The sequence below is a fragment of the Mollisia scopiformis genome, assembly GCF_001500285.1.
Source record: "Mollisia scopiformis unplaced genomic scaffold LY89scaffold_26, whole genome shotgun sequence".
Lineage (NCBI taxonomy): Eukaryota > Fungi > Ascomycota > Leotiomycetes > Helotiales > Mollisiaceae > Mollisia > Mollisia scopiformis.
Genome location: NW_017263606.1, coordinates 542,967 through 557,505, shown reverse-complemented (window position 1 = coordinate 557,505; position 14,539 = coordinate 542,967). Strand labels below are relative to the sequence as shown.

General features: G+C 45.9%; 8 protein-coding genes across 8 annotated transcripts; 4 read left to right on the top strand and 4 right to left on the bottom strand.

Annotated features, from left to right (window-relative positions):
* The first annotated feature begins 188 nt into the window (after window positions 1-188).
* On the top strand, window positions 189-2,241 carry LY89DRAFT_260629 (putative purine-cytosine permease FCY2). The gene is made up of 5 exons (XM_018206270.1): window positions 189-546; window positions 621-788; window positions 836-959; window positions 1,008-1,282; window positions 1,336-2,241. The coding sequence occupies exons 1-5, from the start codon at window positions 275-277 to the stop codon at window positions 2,036-2,038; spliced, it is 1,542 nt and encodes a 513-aa protein (XP_018064773.1). The 5' UTR covers window positions 189-274; the 3' UTR covers window positions 2,039-2,241.
* On the bottom strand, window positions 2,157-2,995 carry LY89DRAFT_760255 (Isochorismatase hydrolase; the record flags this gene model as incomplete). Its single annotated transcript, XM_018221502.1, has 3 exons — window positions 2,157-2,407; window positions 2,462-2,923; window positions 2,993-2,995. 3 exons carry the CDS (start codon window positions 2,993-2,995, stop codon window positions 2,276-2,278), a joined length of 597 nt encoding a protein of 198 aa, XP_018064772.1. The 3' UTR covers window positions 2,157-2,275.
* A 598-nt stretch (window positions 2,996-3,593) lies between these two features.
* Window positions 3,594-4,448, bottom strand: LY89DRAFT_787448 (putative N-carbamoylsarcosine amidase; the record flags this gene model as incomplete). The annotated part of the gene is made up of 2 exons (XM_018223075.1): window positions 3,778-4,448; window positions 3,594-3,722 (listed from the first exon to the last, which is right to left on the bottom strand). The coding sequence occupies exons 1-2, from the start codon at window positions 4,312-4,314 to the stop codon at window positions 3,594-3,596; spliced, it is 666 nt and encodes a 221-aa protein (XP_018064771.1). The 5' UTR covers window positions 4,315-4,448.
* Window positions 4,329-6,882, top strand: LY89DRAFT_656190 (putative homogentisate 1,2-dioxygenase). Its single transcript, XM_018212369.1, has 12 exons — window positions 4,329-4,863; window positions 4,922-4,991; window positions 5,046-5,092; window positions 5,145-5,211; window positions 5,266-5,546; window positions 5,600-5,685; window positions 5,743-5,874; window positions 5,934-6,012; window positions 6,066-6,249; window positions 6,301-6,493; window positions 6,544-6,615; window positions 6,670-6,882. The coding sequence occupies exons 1-12, from the start codon at window positions 4,637-4,639 to the stop codon at window positions 6,789-6,791; spliced, it is 1,560 nt and encodes a 519-aa protein (XP_018064770.1). The 5' UTR covers window positions 4,329-4,636; the 3' UTR covers window positions 6,792-6,882.
* A 502-nt stretch (window positions 6,883-7,384) lies between these two features.
* LY89DRAFT_700872 (extracellular dioxygenase) lies at window positions 7,385-8,727 on the bottom strand (the record flags this gene model as incomplete). The annotated part of the gene is made up of 3 exons (XM_018217149.1): window positions 7,385-7,886; window positions 7,938-8,448; window positions 8,493-8,727. 3 exons carry the CDS (start codon window positions 8,725-8,727, stop codon window positions 7,385-7,387), a joined length of 1,248 nt encoding a protein of 415 aa, XP_018064769.1.
* A 956-nt stretch (window positions 8,728-9,683) lies between these two features.
* LY89DRAFT_596176 (uncharacterized protein) lies at window positions 9,684-10,069 on the top strand (the record flags this gene model as incomplete). Its single annotated transcript, XM_018209903.1, has 2 exons — window positions 9,684-9,855; window positions 9,915-10,069. Coding segments are annotated over 2 exons (327 nt in total), but the record flags the coding sequence as incomplete, so codon positions are not given.
* A 496-nt stretch (window positions 10,070-10,565) lies between these two features.
* On the top strand, window positions 10,566-11,520 carry LY89DRAFT_675250 (uncharacterized protein; the record flags this gene model as incomplete). Its single annotated transcript, XM_018213495.1, has 2 exons — window positions 10,566-10,680; window positions 10,931-11,520. The coding sequence occupies 2 exons, from the start codon at window positions 10,566-10,568 to the stop codon at window positions 11,518-11,520; spliced, it is 705 nt and encodes a 234-aa protein (XP_018064767.1).
* A 455-nt stretch (window positions 11,521-11,975) lies between these two features.
* On the bottom strand, window positions 11,976-13,679 carry LY89DRAFT_760243 (FAD/NAD(P)-binding domain-containing protein). Its single transcript, XM_018221501.1, has 4 exons — window positions 13,477-13,679; window positions 13,023-13,430; window positions 12,512-12,975; window positions 11,976-12,387 (listed from the first exon to the last, which is right to left on the bottom strand). Exons 1-4 carry the CDS (start codon window positions 13,610-13,612, stop codon window positions 12,010-12,012), a joined length of 1,386 nt encoding a protein of 461 aa, XP_018064766.1. The 5' UTR covers window positions 13,613-13,679; the 3' UTR covers window positions 11,976-12,009.
* Between the last annotated feature and the right edge of the window lie 860 nt (window positions 13,680-14,539).

Genomic DNA, 14,539 nt, shown 5'->3' with positions numbered 1-14,539 from the left:
TCACAAGTATCTGATTACTTCCCAGTCAGGGAGAGATACGCGCTTCCGCTGCACGCCTGACTGTGATAAGTTATCTCGGGGTAGCCATCCGAGATCAGTGGAATCTAGGCTGTTGCCGGACAACCTTATTGGGGTTGCTTGGCAAAGATAGCTGTGCTACAGTGCATTCTAATATCTTACCTGCATAAGGTTCGTCGATGGGCAACCGCCTTTCAATGCTTAACGTTTCACATTGTGACCAGCTATCAATATCAATTATTGTGTTCAGTACTCAATGGCGACCAACTTGAAACATCCGAGCGATGGGATATCGACCTCGATGAAAAGTGACACAGAAAAGGGGATTCCAGAACCGGCTTCCCAAGAACTTTCTGCCATACATGAGGAATCGACAGAGATCTTTGGACAACTTTCAATATGGCGCAAAATGGCAAACTATGGTGTCGAGCTTCGAGGAGTTCAACCAGTTCCTGTCGAAGAGAGGACAGATACGAGATACCTCAACGTTGGAACATGGCTCGGCGCCTCTATGATGTGCTTACTTCCGTACGTACATCGTGTCGCAGCTTTTCCCCAGAGTTTCATGGTGTATTTGAAGTGCTAACTATCATCGAACCCAGTCTCAAATCAGGCATTCTCGGCACGCTTAGCTACGGAATGAACTTGCGAGATACTTTCTTAGTCTGCTTCTTCTTCTCCTTTTTGACAGCAATTCCACCTTGCTATATGATCACAATGTCTCCAAGGACTGGGATGCGGCAGATGATACAAGCTCGTTATTCGTTCGGGTAGGTCCTTAGATTGCCTCCTCGATTCTCAAGCTTATAGAGAACAGATATTACCCCAACATTGTCCCTGTAATCCTGAACATGTGCAGTATCATGGGCTTCACTATGATATCGGCTGTTGTTGGGGGTCAATGCCTAGTTGCAATGAGCAACAACAGCATTTCCACGAGTGTACTGTTACCTGAACCCATCAAAGATATGACACTAACTCTTTAATAGTCTGGTATTGTTATCATATCTCTCATCTCTATGGTGATCACTATGACTGGATACAAGATTATGCATCTCATCTTGCGTTATGCTTGGATGCCTTCGCTCGTTGCAATTATAATTTGCGTTGGAGTTGGGGGCAAGCATCTGAAAGATCAAGCACCAACTGAACCTCCTAAAGCCTCGACTATCATTAGCTTTGCATCCTTGATTGCAGGCTATATGCTACCCTTCGGAAGCACTCTCGGCGACTATGCTGTTTATATGCCACCCAGTGCTCCAAGGTTAGTCTTGCTCCGTAGCATGTAACCTAGGGTTGCTGTACTGACCAAAGCAGACTACGATTGTTTTTATATGCATGGCTCGGAATTTGCATCCCTAGTGTTGTTCTTATGACCCTTGGTGCTGCTATTGGTGCAACTGTCTTAGTCGTGCCAGAGTGGAGTGATGCTTATGATCTGAACTCGATCGGTGGTGTCATGGACGCTATGCTCCGGCCCGCTGGAGGCTTTGGAAGATTCGTGACACTCATCCTTGCTCTGTCTGTAATCGCGAACACAGCTCCATCTGTATACTCCTTTTCGCTGAACTTTCAGATTCTGATCCCGGGTTTCCATCGCATCCCTCGAATCGTTCATGTCATAGTCTCCACAGCCATCTTGATCGGAGTGGGAATCGGAGCCGCAGAGAAATTCACTGAGTCGCTAGAAGGATTTCTTGGAGTCATATCATACTGGGCCGCCGGATTTGTGGGCATCCAGCTCACAGAATGGATTGTCTTTCGCCATAAAGACCCAGAGACTTATGATGCATCCATCTGGAACAATAGCAAGCTGTTACCATCTGGTATCGCGGCTCTTGTTGCTCTTATTGTCCCATTCGTCATTGTGATCCCCTCTATGGATCAAATTTGGTATGTAGGACCAATCGCCAAGACCACGGGAGACTTAGGCTTCGAGTTCGCATTGGTTATTACTCCATTTATCTACTATCCGCTGCGCAAGTTGGAGATTGGCAAGTTCAGAGGTGGGCGTCTCTGAGCCTCTATACGTACACGATACTCGATCAATGCTTGAATAATAGCATTGTTAGAGAACATAGATCGAACTGTATATACTTGATAATTTTACTTTGTTGAGTACTTGACATCTCCATGCTCAGGTACTTATGATGACTCTGCTTGTGCACGGAAAGAATTTATCGAACTACTAAAGAAGGAAAACTCTGAGGTATCCAAGTACATTGTTCGCTTCTTTGAATAAATGTAAGTTAATTTATCAAGACCAGCCAGCGAGCATTTTGTCTATCGCTTCTTCTTCAGACACCACGTCTGCATAACTAGTGTCAAGATCACGTAGAGTTGCATTCTGAATCGCTGTCGACCGATCACCGCATGCAGATCCGACGACCTTCATAGTATTAGTCGTTTTCGGGCGTCGTTGAGATCAAGATTCCCAACTCACCATTGGCCTGAAACCATGACATATCGCGTCCAGTGCTGTAGCTCTCACACAACCGCTTGTGCTAACTCCACAAAGGACAAGAGTATCAATCTGAAGAAGTTGCAACTCAGTGGTCAGAGTTGTCGCAAAGAACGCACTTGGATTCTTCTTGAAGATGATCGTTTCTTCAGGCTCAGAAGTCAAACCCGGAAGCCATTCATCCATACCCCGCTTATCACCATCTTGCCAAATTGAACATCCTTGGGACTTCTTGTACTGTATCCCTCCATCAATCATTAAGCCTTTGTTATACCGAACCTGCGCCCATATCACCGGAATCTTGCTTTTGCGTGCCGCGCTCAACAACCGTCTCATTGAGTCCGGAGATGCGGCAGCTTCGGGATTCGAGAGCAAGTCGAGGGGAGAGCCTTCGGACCAGTACGCTCGACAAACATTAATAATAAGCAGTGCTAGACGTTTTCCCTAGCCTAGCTTTGCAACAGACTTCGGAGCTTGGTAGCTGGGTGCCATTGGCGGATATTCAGCGTTTACCATTGTCACGTGATAAGGTAGTAAAAGACGAAACAATCCCAAACAAACAGCGTTTCGAAAACGCCCTGCTTTGGGTGTCAAATGCCTGCTTCCATAGATAAAAACTTTCCGAAGTCCATGAGCTTATCTTTTTGACGACTGCCAAGTAGGAGTGGGGTGTGTTGGAGAAGCGAAAGTGGGATAGGGGGCGGGTTCTATTGAAATGGTATGTGTGCATAGCTTTGATTGACTGATCTGCTGGCTCATACAGCAGAGGGCTGGCTATATATATACACAGAATAGGCCTGTGGGCCCTAAAGTAGTCTATGATTCATAGTAAAGTTACTATGACATCATGTGACATCACACTTATTAAGTGATATTCCAACAGGTTCGCTTAATCGATAGGCAAACTTTGCCGCTGACCGGCAACATCTTATCGACAGCGGCCACCTTGTCGAGGAATGGAGAATGAGCGAGCGGGTATGTGTGCGAGACAACAATATCGTTGTCACACAAGACAAATTTCTTGCGGGGCTCATTTGCTATTGGAAGGTGTTTGAATATCGACAGATTCACTCAGCGTTAAGGTTCAACTTCTACTCGTATTTCATTCTCTGAGCTACCTTCCAGCTTTCAAATTCTCAATTGACTCCTGTTCCGAAACCACATCCCCGTACTTCGCATTGATATCGAAAAGATTCGAAAAATGAGTTTCTCGTGACTTATCTCCACATGCTGATGCCACAACCTGCAAACTCAATCAGTTGTAAATCATCAAGCGACAATACAAGTAGGTGGCTTACCATTGTTCTCAAGCCACTCTGCATCGAGTCCAAAGCCGTTGCTCTCACACTACCACTCGTACAAAATCCCCCAATAATCAATGTGTCGACCCATAAAACATGTAGCTGAGTGAGAAGGTTCGTCCCAAAGAAGGCACTAGGACATTTCTTATGAATTATGATCTCGTTGTCATCCGGCTCGAAGCCTTCTAGAAACTCATTTAACCCTCTCGAGTCTCCATCTCTAAACACATCCAAACTGGGATTTTTAATGGCAAGCAACCCTGCATCGCGGATTTTGGGATGGATGTAATTTGTCTTTGCCCAGATGACGGGGCAGCCTCCAGCATGTGCAGCTGCCATGAGTCTCTTCATGGAGTCTGGGGCGGATGCTGCATTCGAGTAGGAACTGATATCCAGGGGTCCTGGTGTGAAATATGCTTTGCAGACATCGATTAGAAGTAAAGCTGGTTTTGTCCCGTAGCCTACGGTCGAGCCTTTTTTGTTTGCGATGAACTGTGCGTATTCCGGGTATTCCGAAGGCGAGAGTCCTGACATGCTTAAAACCTTAATATCATGTACAAAAGAAGTATGAGACGATTAATACGTGAACAATTGTGATACAATAGTTTCTCGGATCTTCAGTAGAGATTGCCTTCGTGATCCCAATCCTTGCTCTGGATTCGAGACGTGCTCCGGCAACCACATCCGATGAGGTAACCCCGCGGCGTGGCCACAACCCACTTTTGGCATATCTCAAGCTATCTTCTTCTACCCCATCGTGGATTAATGCGAGGTCACAGGTGCTCCTTCTCCTAAGTCTACAAATTCAATAACAGTCCTAGCTTTCGACTCACCGCCAAGAATTGTCCCCTCCAAAATGCATACTTCAGAAATCATCGCGGGTGAGCCTCATCTTGGCCAAAAGCCACCCTCTCCGGCTCCTTCGATCGATAAGAGCATCCTGCAAAGCAAAAGTGTTCCCCTGACAGTTGATGCTCTGACCTTTGGAGCTTCAGCTGTTGGGTCATTCAATACAGCTCCCAGACCGGACGACCCATATCGTTATCAAACAGGTTTTGGGAATAGGTTTGCATCTGAGGCGATGTAAGTGTAACACATTTTAGTTTCAAGTTCTTGAAAAGTTACTGACACCTCGTTAAAGACCAGGAGCACTTCCTCCAGGAGGTCAGAGTGTCCCACAGCGGTGCCCCTTTGATCTTTATTCTGAACAAGTAAGTACGGTCAGTCAACTACTTTGATGGAGTTATCTAACAATATTTACTCAGTTGAACGGAACATCTTTTATATCTTCACGTCAAACACTTCAAAATGTGTAAGTCTACATCTAACTTCAGAGTACCAAGTGCTACTAACGCGGTATTCAGCTGGCTGTATCGAATCAAACCGTCTGTGGCACATTACCCTCTGCAACCCATGAGTCAAAACCCCGACGTATGCCTCCAATGCCAAGACATGGAACCTTCTGTCTCTAACCTGCTAGCTTAGATAGAAGCGTGCTTCTCCCCTCATAATTCAAACATCCAGTATACCCCACTATCGTATTGCTGGGGTCCACTTCCGCTCCCGACCGACTCCGAAAAAGTCACCTTCGTCGAAGGACTGAAGACTATGGGCGGCCATGGTGATCCAACCCATAAAGAAGGGCTGGCACTTCACATGTATACTGCCAACACTTCGATGAGCAAGACTGCTTTCATCAATAACGATGGCGACTTTCTCATAATACCTCAAGTTGGTCGATTAGGTATCCAGACTGAGCTTGGAAGGTCAGTACCTCGCTTTCTCAGAATATGAAAGTTCTTTGTTGACAAACTTTTAGAATGATTGTGCGAGTGGGCGAAGTTTGTGTCATTCAAGCTGGGATCAGGTTCAAGGTATCCTTGCCAGATGGGCCTGCTCGGGGCTGTAAGTTTTCTGCCATAAGTATTTAATTCCCTGAACTCTTACTAACAAATCTGCTAGACATCCAAGAGATCTTTGGAACTCACTACGAGCTGCCAGAGCTCGGTCCTGTTGGTTCAAATGGTCTCGCTCACCCAAGAGATTTCGAAACACCCTCTGCAAGCTTCGACATTGACAGCTCGGAATGGAAGAGTATGACTCTTCTTGCCCCTTTAATCCACAAAGACACTATCTGACAAGTTCTTCTACAGTAATTCTCAAGCTCACTGGGAAGTTGTTCTCGTACACCCAAAACCATACGCCTTTCGATGTGGTCGCTTGGCATGGAAAGTAAAATTCATCTCTTTCCCACTCCACTACGTATTACTGACCTATTCTCTAAGCTACGCACCATACAAATACGATCTATCGAAGTTCAATGCCATAGCTTGCGGTATGAAGGAACAACTCGATCCAACCGTTTACACCGTTTTGATGGCCAAATCAAAGATACCTGGTGTATACCTTTCCGAGTTCGCCGTATTCACGCCAAAATGGTTGAATACTCAGGACACATTCAGGCCTCCCGTAGCTTCTTCTCTCTCCTCTCCTTCTGAACAATACTGATGATTCGTGTAGTACTATCACCGTAACATGGCGACTGAAATCGGAGGGCTCATCTATGGAAAGTATCGTGGGAGTGTCAAAGACATGGTTCCAGGAGGACTCTCTTGCGAAAACAGTTACATGCCACACGGGGAATCATACGAAGCTTTCAAGCGGGCAAGCACCGCTGAGCTAGGGCCGGAATTGTCTGGTGAGGGGGCGCTGGGTACATCTTCTTACCCATCATTTTGATGTTTTCTGCTAAATGATAGACAGGATTCATGTTACATCTTAGTTCTCACTTCTCCATCACGAAGTTCGCCATGGAGAGACATCCAGACTTGAAACGTGAGTGCTCTCATCTGTTTCAAACATATCTCAAGCTAATGGTGCGATCTACAGCTCAGAAGCCGAAGTTCTGGGAAGATGTTCAAGGGCATTTCTTGGATCACTTGGACAAAGTCAACGACATTCTCGTAGCAGTTGGACGTCCTAAGTTAGGAGCTAATGCGCCTATCGTATGAATGTAAAATTGAAACCTTGCGCTATTTATCTTTGTGTTGCGACCATGTGTTTCCCTATCAGGACTTGAGGTCATCTCAAGTACTTAGCTCTACTACGAAAGGTTTCCCTAGTTCGTCCGCGATACTCTCCGTGTTCTGGTTATCTCTTAATTTGCCATAAACATTTTCAATTTCAAGTATCACGTGCGCTCAATTACAGGACCCTGAAAGGAGCGAACTGCGCAAATTGCGCAAATTGCGCTGGCTGCGCTGGCTGCGCTGAATGTGCTATATCCTAAGGCTTGAGAAAACTCGCTGGGGATTGTAACAGCTTAGAAAGAGTGTGTTCTAAATGCAACCTTACCGCTTTTTCTCCCCAAACCTATGATTTGGGGATCTGAATCACATGTTTTGCACGCTTGGATTATTTCTGATCTGAAGAACTTGCAATGCAACACTGCTCATTGACTTGTAAAAGTTCAATTGAGACATAGCTGTAATTTCTTCCCTTCATCCTCAGGCCTATGAATGACAACGTCTCGTCAACAACCTTGTTGTTCTTTTTCCCAATTCAATCCATGCCTGCTTTCCTGCTACGTTCCTTCGATTGCTATCTAATTCTTAATTCCAGAAGAAGAGCTAGCAGGAGCCGTGGTGGAAGACGCGCTAGGGCATCCAGGGCCACCACCAATTGGAAATCCAGACGGAAATCCAGTTGGCATCCCAGAGGGAAATCCCGATGGGAATCCAGATGGGAAGCCGCTAGGAAATCCACCAGGGGGACCACACATCATAGGATTTGGATTGGCTTTCCCGCCATCCTCACCGTAGGTTGAAGCAGCCTGAATAGTTCCATTCTTGGCGGTATTGATTCCAAATGCAATCCAGGCGAAGATCCCGTCTGACACGTCCTTGCCGAGGAGAGAGTACTCGACAATTGGATCACTCACTGCGGCGTCACTGAGCAGGAGGAAGTCTTCCGCATTCGTTGTTACGGGTTGGGTGTTGGTGTTGTACGGATTTGTAGCTTGGACCAGGGTGCTGAGGGATTGGTCGAAGTATAGCTGGCCAATGTGGGAAATTGTAGAGCCTTGGAAAGTATTGTTTGGTAGAATACTAGATACAGTGAGCTGGGATGATTGACTTTATAAAGTAGAGGTATCTTACGTTCCATTAACGTGCGTTGCAACGTGGATATGTTGGCTCCGTCCTATATAGTGGCCTGGGTACAAGCTAGTGAACTGGACAACCCCCTCACTGTTGGTGGCTTGAAGACCACGATGAAAGGTGGTATTGATATTGCTTCCAACAGAAATGTCTCCGTTTCCGGGGGACACAACGCCGCTATAGACGCCGGTTGAGTTTGCATGCCAAAAATCGACCATGACATTGGATGCTGGCTTGCAGGTGGAAACGTCGATCACTTGGATATCAAGTACAAGATCCACCCCCTTCTGGGTCTCTCTGACATCTGATCGAATGAGCTCTCCGGAAACATAGTAAGGTCCTTCGATCGTTTCTGGGACTAGGACACAAGTCTTGTTACCTGCAAAGACGGTGCTGAATGGATCGTGTGAAGTGTGGGTGACATTCGAGAGATGACTGGTGTTCAAGGGCTTTGGGACATCGCGGGTAACCATGAAATGATCGTTTTCACGGACCTTGATAATAGATGGATCTTGACTCGTCAGTTGAAGGCTAGGCTGTACGAGCATGACTTACGGGTTGGGAGTCCTCTCTTCTCTCTTTCAGCTCTCAAGGCCTCCACGCGCCTTTCTATGGTACGTCTTTCGATACCATAGGCTTGGAGTTCTGCGGAGCAGTGACTTATGTCCCTAATGCTATTTTCGAGTAGCTTACCACGTTGTTCTGCTTCTTCCCTGATGTCGTGGCCAGGATGACATTGCACTAGGGTCGAAGCAATCCAGGTGGCTGCCGTTAGAGTAAGAAGTTGCATGTTGAAGATTCCTTGAACCGAATTTAGATGGAGGTACGTGGTACAGCGGAGAATGGAGAAGTTTGAAATAAGTTGATCAATGACAAGACACACTGAGTCGAGGAAAGAAAACTGGCTGAGCCTGTGGCTTTAAGCAAAAGTATCACTCGATCGTGAGAATAGAGGAGCATCTTCCTCCAACCATGTTGTGTTCGTCGTCGAATAGGCAAATGAATCTCGGAAATTTGCACGAAAAAGTTTTTTGATTGATAAATGCTCATGATGATGTCTTCCCTAAGCAAGCAAAGTGCCTCATGGATCGCGCGTCGGAATCCATGGACCGAGTACGAGTATATTACATATGAATTCCTCGACTTGGAAATGAGACAATAACGTGTCCAGTGTACCCTTGATCATATGTCAGTTTCTTGCCACTCGATTATTCTGCCTTTACTTCAAAAGAGAGAAAACTTATGCTGCTTTAAAGGAATCGATTGCTGACGTCTCCGAAATTTAAACATAAATCCTGACCGTGCACTCGCCTCAGATTGAATCAGCATGCCTCCATATTTCTGACAAGTTAACGTATGATCACTGCAGTACAAAGCTCTGTGAAAGGGCGTGCCCCTACATATTAGTTTTCAGCCTTAAATGTTACCCCACAATTCGGGATGTGGGCGTGTGGGCCTGCTAATGCGGGGAAGATCGCGGCTGTTCGATATTAATTCATTTCAAGTACCGAGATCAATACAACGTAGTATATGCCTGAAAATATTTCTTGGTCTTTGTCCCAGCTGCGGCTAATTATATTAGCATCAATTAGACCCTAAGCCACGATATGAGAGAAGAATACTTCTGGATGATGAAGATTGAGAAGTCAGAACTAATTCATGTTGTAAGTTTGCTCAGGATTCCGACGCGGTGCGAGGTGCAGTGCTGATGTAGTAACAGAACCACAACGAATTCCACTGAATGTAGAAGAAGTACTTGATGGACAAACTAGGTTTTATAGATGGCACATGGACATACCGTGTTATGAGACACTACCTGGAAAAGTGACCCTGATTCATGGGGTTGTGATTCCAAAAGTTCCAGACCAGAAGCTCGTGTTTGAGGAGCAAAGTGTATTACCTATTGCAACGGGTGCCAGTGCCTGCAAGTATACTCTCCATCCCGGAAAAAGATCGATGTTTGCTCATTCATTGAAGTTGTCTCTGGTGCCCTTGCATTCTCATTACTCACATCCGAGGAGCAAGTCTTCGCCCTCATCACAACCGTTCAGTACGCACCACGACCGTACGAATGGATTAGAGATTGCAAGGCTGCCTCAGACGGCATTACTGTAGCGCAGGTTGGGGATTAAATAGCACTTGATGGCCTACAAGCATAGCGCCCAGAGGATGTGCGGACACATCCGGTGAGTTTCCCTCTCACTTACTTTCCTTTCAAAACCACAACTGACAGCATAGATGGTATGGAGTAATCCTGGACGTCCTTCTCAGCCGCACCTTCAGATCCTCAGCGCATGTGTCCAGTCTCTGAGCACCTCAGATCCTGCGACTGACAAAACGACCGTGATCAATGACTTGGCGAAAGCAAGAATGAGTTGTCATTCTTTCGTAAAGAAGACAATCTCAGCAGATTCCATTTATGCTCACGCTTGGGAGGAAGGCGACTTGGTCATATTTCACAACCAAGGCGTCCTACACTCCATTACGGGCTAATTGGGATATTCAAAGAGACTGATGTGGCAGTGTAGTATGGCTAGTTCTGCCCCATCACTGAGATTCAGTAGTTGTGCAAATATCTGAGCTTTTGAGTCTGGGAAAAGAACAGAAAGTTATACTCTATGTCAACATATGTGCTGCACGTCGCGTTGGTGTCCGAAATTGCTTACTCGTCGTACTTTCAACAGTGGAAATGAAGTTGACCCGAATTATGACGTGACTTCGACTCAACACCCCACAAGAACAGGTAAAGCAGCCCCAATAAGGTTGCAGCTTCAGCAAGGGAAAGAAAGCCATCAAAATCTTCCGATTCCCTTCTCGATGTCTTGCTTTTTGCGGGAGAGGGAATGTGAATTTAGCATTTCAAAATTATGGAATCCCTCCCAGTGTGTGAAAGAAGTGTTTCGCTCCGGCGTTGAGTATAGCAGTCACTTCTGTTTTCCTTACTTTAGGTAGAGACTAGATTGAAGAACCCGCTGACCATACACCGAATACAGGATATGCCAAGCACATAGTTGTCGGTACGACTGTGCGGAGTCTGTGCCCCAAAAAGACAGGCTGTATTTCCTTGATATTCTCCTTAGTTACCGTCTGCTATTCGGACAAGATAGACGGGCGCGGAAATTGTACTGGAGGACTTGTCGTGGCATGCCTCTCCCTCGAGATCCGGTTCTTGATGGACTATGTGGAAAGCATGAATGGTCACATTGGGGGGGGGGGACAGGAGGAATTTGTCTCAGAACGCGAAGTGTACGATGGAAGCAGCTTTCCGCAGTTGGGTCAGAAGCTGTTTGAGCTACAAGACTACATCACAAGCCAGAAACCGCGGACATTGAAAGATGTTTGGAATGACCATAGGGATCCTCATCAGGCATTTACCTCTTGGGCTGTCGTCATCGTAGGACATTGTACTCGGACTACTACAAGTGGTTTTGTCTACGTTGCAATTAGCATACACGATCCGGCCTGCAACATAAGCTGGCAACCTTCTCTCGCGGCTCTTTCTCAAATGACTCATCAACAGACCACCAGTCTTAATTTCAAGCAACTCAAGGTCTTCAGAAACAATACGTTGAATGAGTCTTAAACTCCCGAAATGGCTTCAGCAAAATGTTTCCAGAACATTAGCAACGATTGCGTAAAGCATCTACGCAAGTCACCCATAACAAGCTTCCATTCCAAACTTGAAACCAAATAAAAAGAAAGAAGCATACAAGTAAGTAAACAGGAAATGGTAAGCAGGGAGGAAAGCCTCGCCACTCGAAAAGTCCCTGGAATGCGGTTGGTAGAAGTGACGAGACAACCGTACGCGCCAGCAAGACAACGAGGTAGCCACGAAGAATATAGCTGACGGTTGGAGAGTAGCTGAGATATACAACCCTAGATGCTCAAGGAAGAGGTGAGATCTGAGAACTGGCTCTTATACGAGAGAGTCCCTGGATTGCAAACATTGGAGTTTGAAAATTGGAAATCAGAGGATTGGAACAAGGAACGAGAACTACATCTACTACGCTTTTGGAACATGTCTATAAGATTTTGAAATCATGAATCATTCTAATGAAGAGCGGTCATCTGCCTACTTGTGATAAATCCACGCCTTCTCTTCTTGCGAATGAGTGTTTCGGAACATCGTTGTGTTACTGCACGGATACATATACACGTTCCGTTTTGGATCCGAAGATCGCTGTTTGCAGCTTGACCAGACACCTTCGTCAAGGGTAGTGCGCAGTCTTTCGACAAAATCTGCCTCTGCTTGAGAATCTGCCTCCACAGAGGCTACCCGCCCATCCAGTACCGGTGCCACCAGCTTGAGAATGAGGTCGACATAATTTTCAAAGCAATAGATTGCCGACATGTTTGGTGGAGCAGAGTTTGGTCCGTACAGCATGAAGAAATTCGGAAAACCAGAAATAGCGGTCGTTTGGTAATGGTAGGTGATGTCATCCTTCCATCTCTTGGTCAAGGAAATTCCCTCACGGTCTGTGATATTGAGATGGTGCCATTAAGACTGGTATCCGGTTGCGAAGATCTGGAGGACGTTTAGCACGGACAAAGTCCCAAGCTCTGGGAATACTCACAATCACATCAGCCGCGTAGTGTTTGCCAGACTGGGTGACTACGCCCGCTTGTACACACTGCACGACAGGATCGCGCATCAATGTCAAATTGGGAGCATTGAGAGAGGCCATATAACCGAAGTCCCCAATGACACGCTTGCAGCTCGCTTGATAGTCTGGAATGAGAAGATCCCAATATTGTTTCGGCGCGGTTGCTTTGGTATGCTCTTGACATCGCTGCATGTTCTTCCGTCGAATGTCTTCGCCTTGCGGGGTATTTCGGAACTGCGTGAATCGGCTTTCGAGCTTGAGGAAGTTCCAATGCCTCCACGCACGCAGGAAGAATGGCATATTCTTGAGCATCCATACAGTGAATCGTGAGAGGGTGGGGTTCTTTCGCTCCGAATAGCCTTGTGGCGTTCTAATCAACTGAGTCAAGCTTCGCACTCGTTGCACGATCGATGGAACAACCTGTGCAGCAGACGCTGATCAGGGTAAGTGTGTTGCTTCAAAGTCGGGGTAGGAGACTCACCGCCGTTACCGACAACCACGACATTCTTGCCCTTGAGCTTGACATGATCATCCCACCGGTTGCAATGCAAGACATCACCTTCAAAATGACCCAGGCCCTGTATGTCCCCATAGCTTGGTTCCACCAATTGGCCTATGGCGGAAATCAAGAGCTTAGTCTGTTGCTCACATAGCTCTAACGTTCTCGTGTCCCTGTATATTACGGTCCGAATTTTCGTTTTGTCACTCCACTTGGCATCGACAACCTCCACATTAAATTGTAGGTGCTGGTTGATGTTGTCCTTCGAAGCAAGACGGTGAATATATTGTAATATCTCACCCTGCGAAGGGAACCACTGGCGGTATGTCTGTGAGGGGTCGAACGACATGCTGTACGTCACACATGGCATATCTACTGCACATCTTGGATCTGAGTTGTGTGAATAGGAATCAAGCAACGGCAGGAGAAAGCTTACAAGAATTGTGGTACCAAGTTCCTCCGAGGGAAGAGGCACGTTCTAGCACCATGAACTTCGAATTTGGAAGTCTCCTCCTCAGTTGAATTGCCATAACGAGGCCAGCACAGCCCGCTCCAACTATGATGAAGTCCATGATTGAATATCATATAAATGCCGAACGTATCTAGGAAGATAGCCTTCTTGAAAACAATTGATTGGAGTCACCAATTGGTTGGACAGATATTCGCTCCAACTTCGAGATTAAATCTTCTAGGAATTCCTCCGAAAGAAGAGCTGATTTGGACGTCAAATTTGAGTTAAGTCTTCTCATCTCAGCTTTGAAAATAGACTATTAATGTTTTGGAGATGAAGGTAATATACTCGACTTGTAACGATGATATAGCAAATCACAATCTATTTGACAGTAAACACAGACGCGGGGTGAATAGACATTTGGTAGTACTGTTTTACGCCACTTGGCAGAGTGGGAAATAACCAAACTTCAAGAGTATCAAACAGGATCTCGGTTACTATTGTCCAGAGCCTGGTCCTTGCTATGGTAACTAGGATATTTGTGGAGATGCACCGAAACTCCTTTTACTTTCTATTACTAACACACTTTTTATTACCGACCTCACACTACTACCTTTATATTGTTGCTCTTATATTGTTGCCTTTACATCTTTGCCCTCACATTGCTATCTTTACACTATTGTTTACTATTACTCACTTTTTATTGCTTTATATAAGCATAAACAAGCGAATAGCGATAAAAAATATAGAATAGGAAAGAGGAGGCTAGGGGAAATTACGGGAGAAGTCTCAGCCCCATTTGAGTCTTCTGCGCTAGTGAAATAGTTGTTTGCTGTACCTTACCTTCTCTCCTACTCACCCACCCACCCATCCACTCACTCACTTAATCAAACACTCACTATAGTACAGATCTGGGCGAATGAGTAAGTAGTCTTAAGGCAAAGAGCATTGCAATGGGCAGAAAGTACTGAGGTATGCAGACAGTACTGAGGTGGGCAACAGAACTGTACTGAGGTGCAGACAATATTGCGGTGGCTAACAATAAATG

What these genes read in the sequence shown, in the direction of transcription:
- LY89DRAFT_260629 (XM_018206270.1), top strand. Translation starts at nt 275, where the DNA reads ATGGCGACCAACTTGAAACATCCGAGCGATGGGATATCGACCTCGATG. An exon ending in CAAGCTCGTTATTCGTTCGG is followed by an intron (nt 789 to 835) that starts GTAGGTCCTTAG and finishes TATAGAGAACAG; the next exon opens with ATATTACCCCAACATTGTCC. An exon ending in ACAACAGCATTTCCACGAGT is followed by an intron (nt 960 to 1,007) that starts GTACTGTTACCT and finishes ACTCTTTAATAG; the next exon opens with TCTGGTATTGTTATCATATC.
- LY89DRAFT_656190 (XM_018212369.1), top strand. Translation starts at nt 4,637, where the DNA reads ATGCATACTTCAGAAATCATCGCGGGTGAGCCTCATCTTGGCCAAAAG. An exon ending in GTGGTCGCTTGGCATGGAAA is followed by an intron (nt 6,013 to 6,065) that starts GTAAAATTCATC and finishes CTATTCTCTAAG; the next exon opens with CTACGCACCATACAAATACG. An exon ending in GTCTGGTGAGGGGGCGCTGG is followed by an intron (nt 6,494 to 6,543) that starts GTACATCTTCTT and finishes AATGATAGACAG; the next exon opens with GATTCATGTTACATCTTAGT.
- LY89DRAFT_760243 (XM_018221501.1), bottom strand. Translation starts at nt 13,612, where the DNA reads ATGGACTTCATCATAGTTGGAGCGGGCTGTGCTGGCCTCGTTATGGCA. An exon ending in AACTTGGTACCACAATTCTT is followed by an intron (nt 13,431 to 13,476) that starts GTAAGCTTTCTC and finishes CACACAACTCAG; the next exon opens with ATCCAAGATGTGCAGTAGAT. An exon ending in CGTGGTTGTCGGTAACGGCG is followed by an intron (nt 12,976 to 13,022) that starts GTGAGTCTCCTA and finishes TACCCTGATCAG; the next exon opens with CGTCTGCTGCACAGGTTGTT.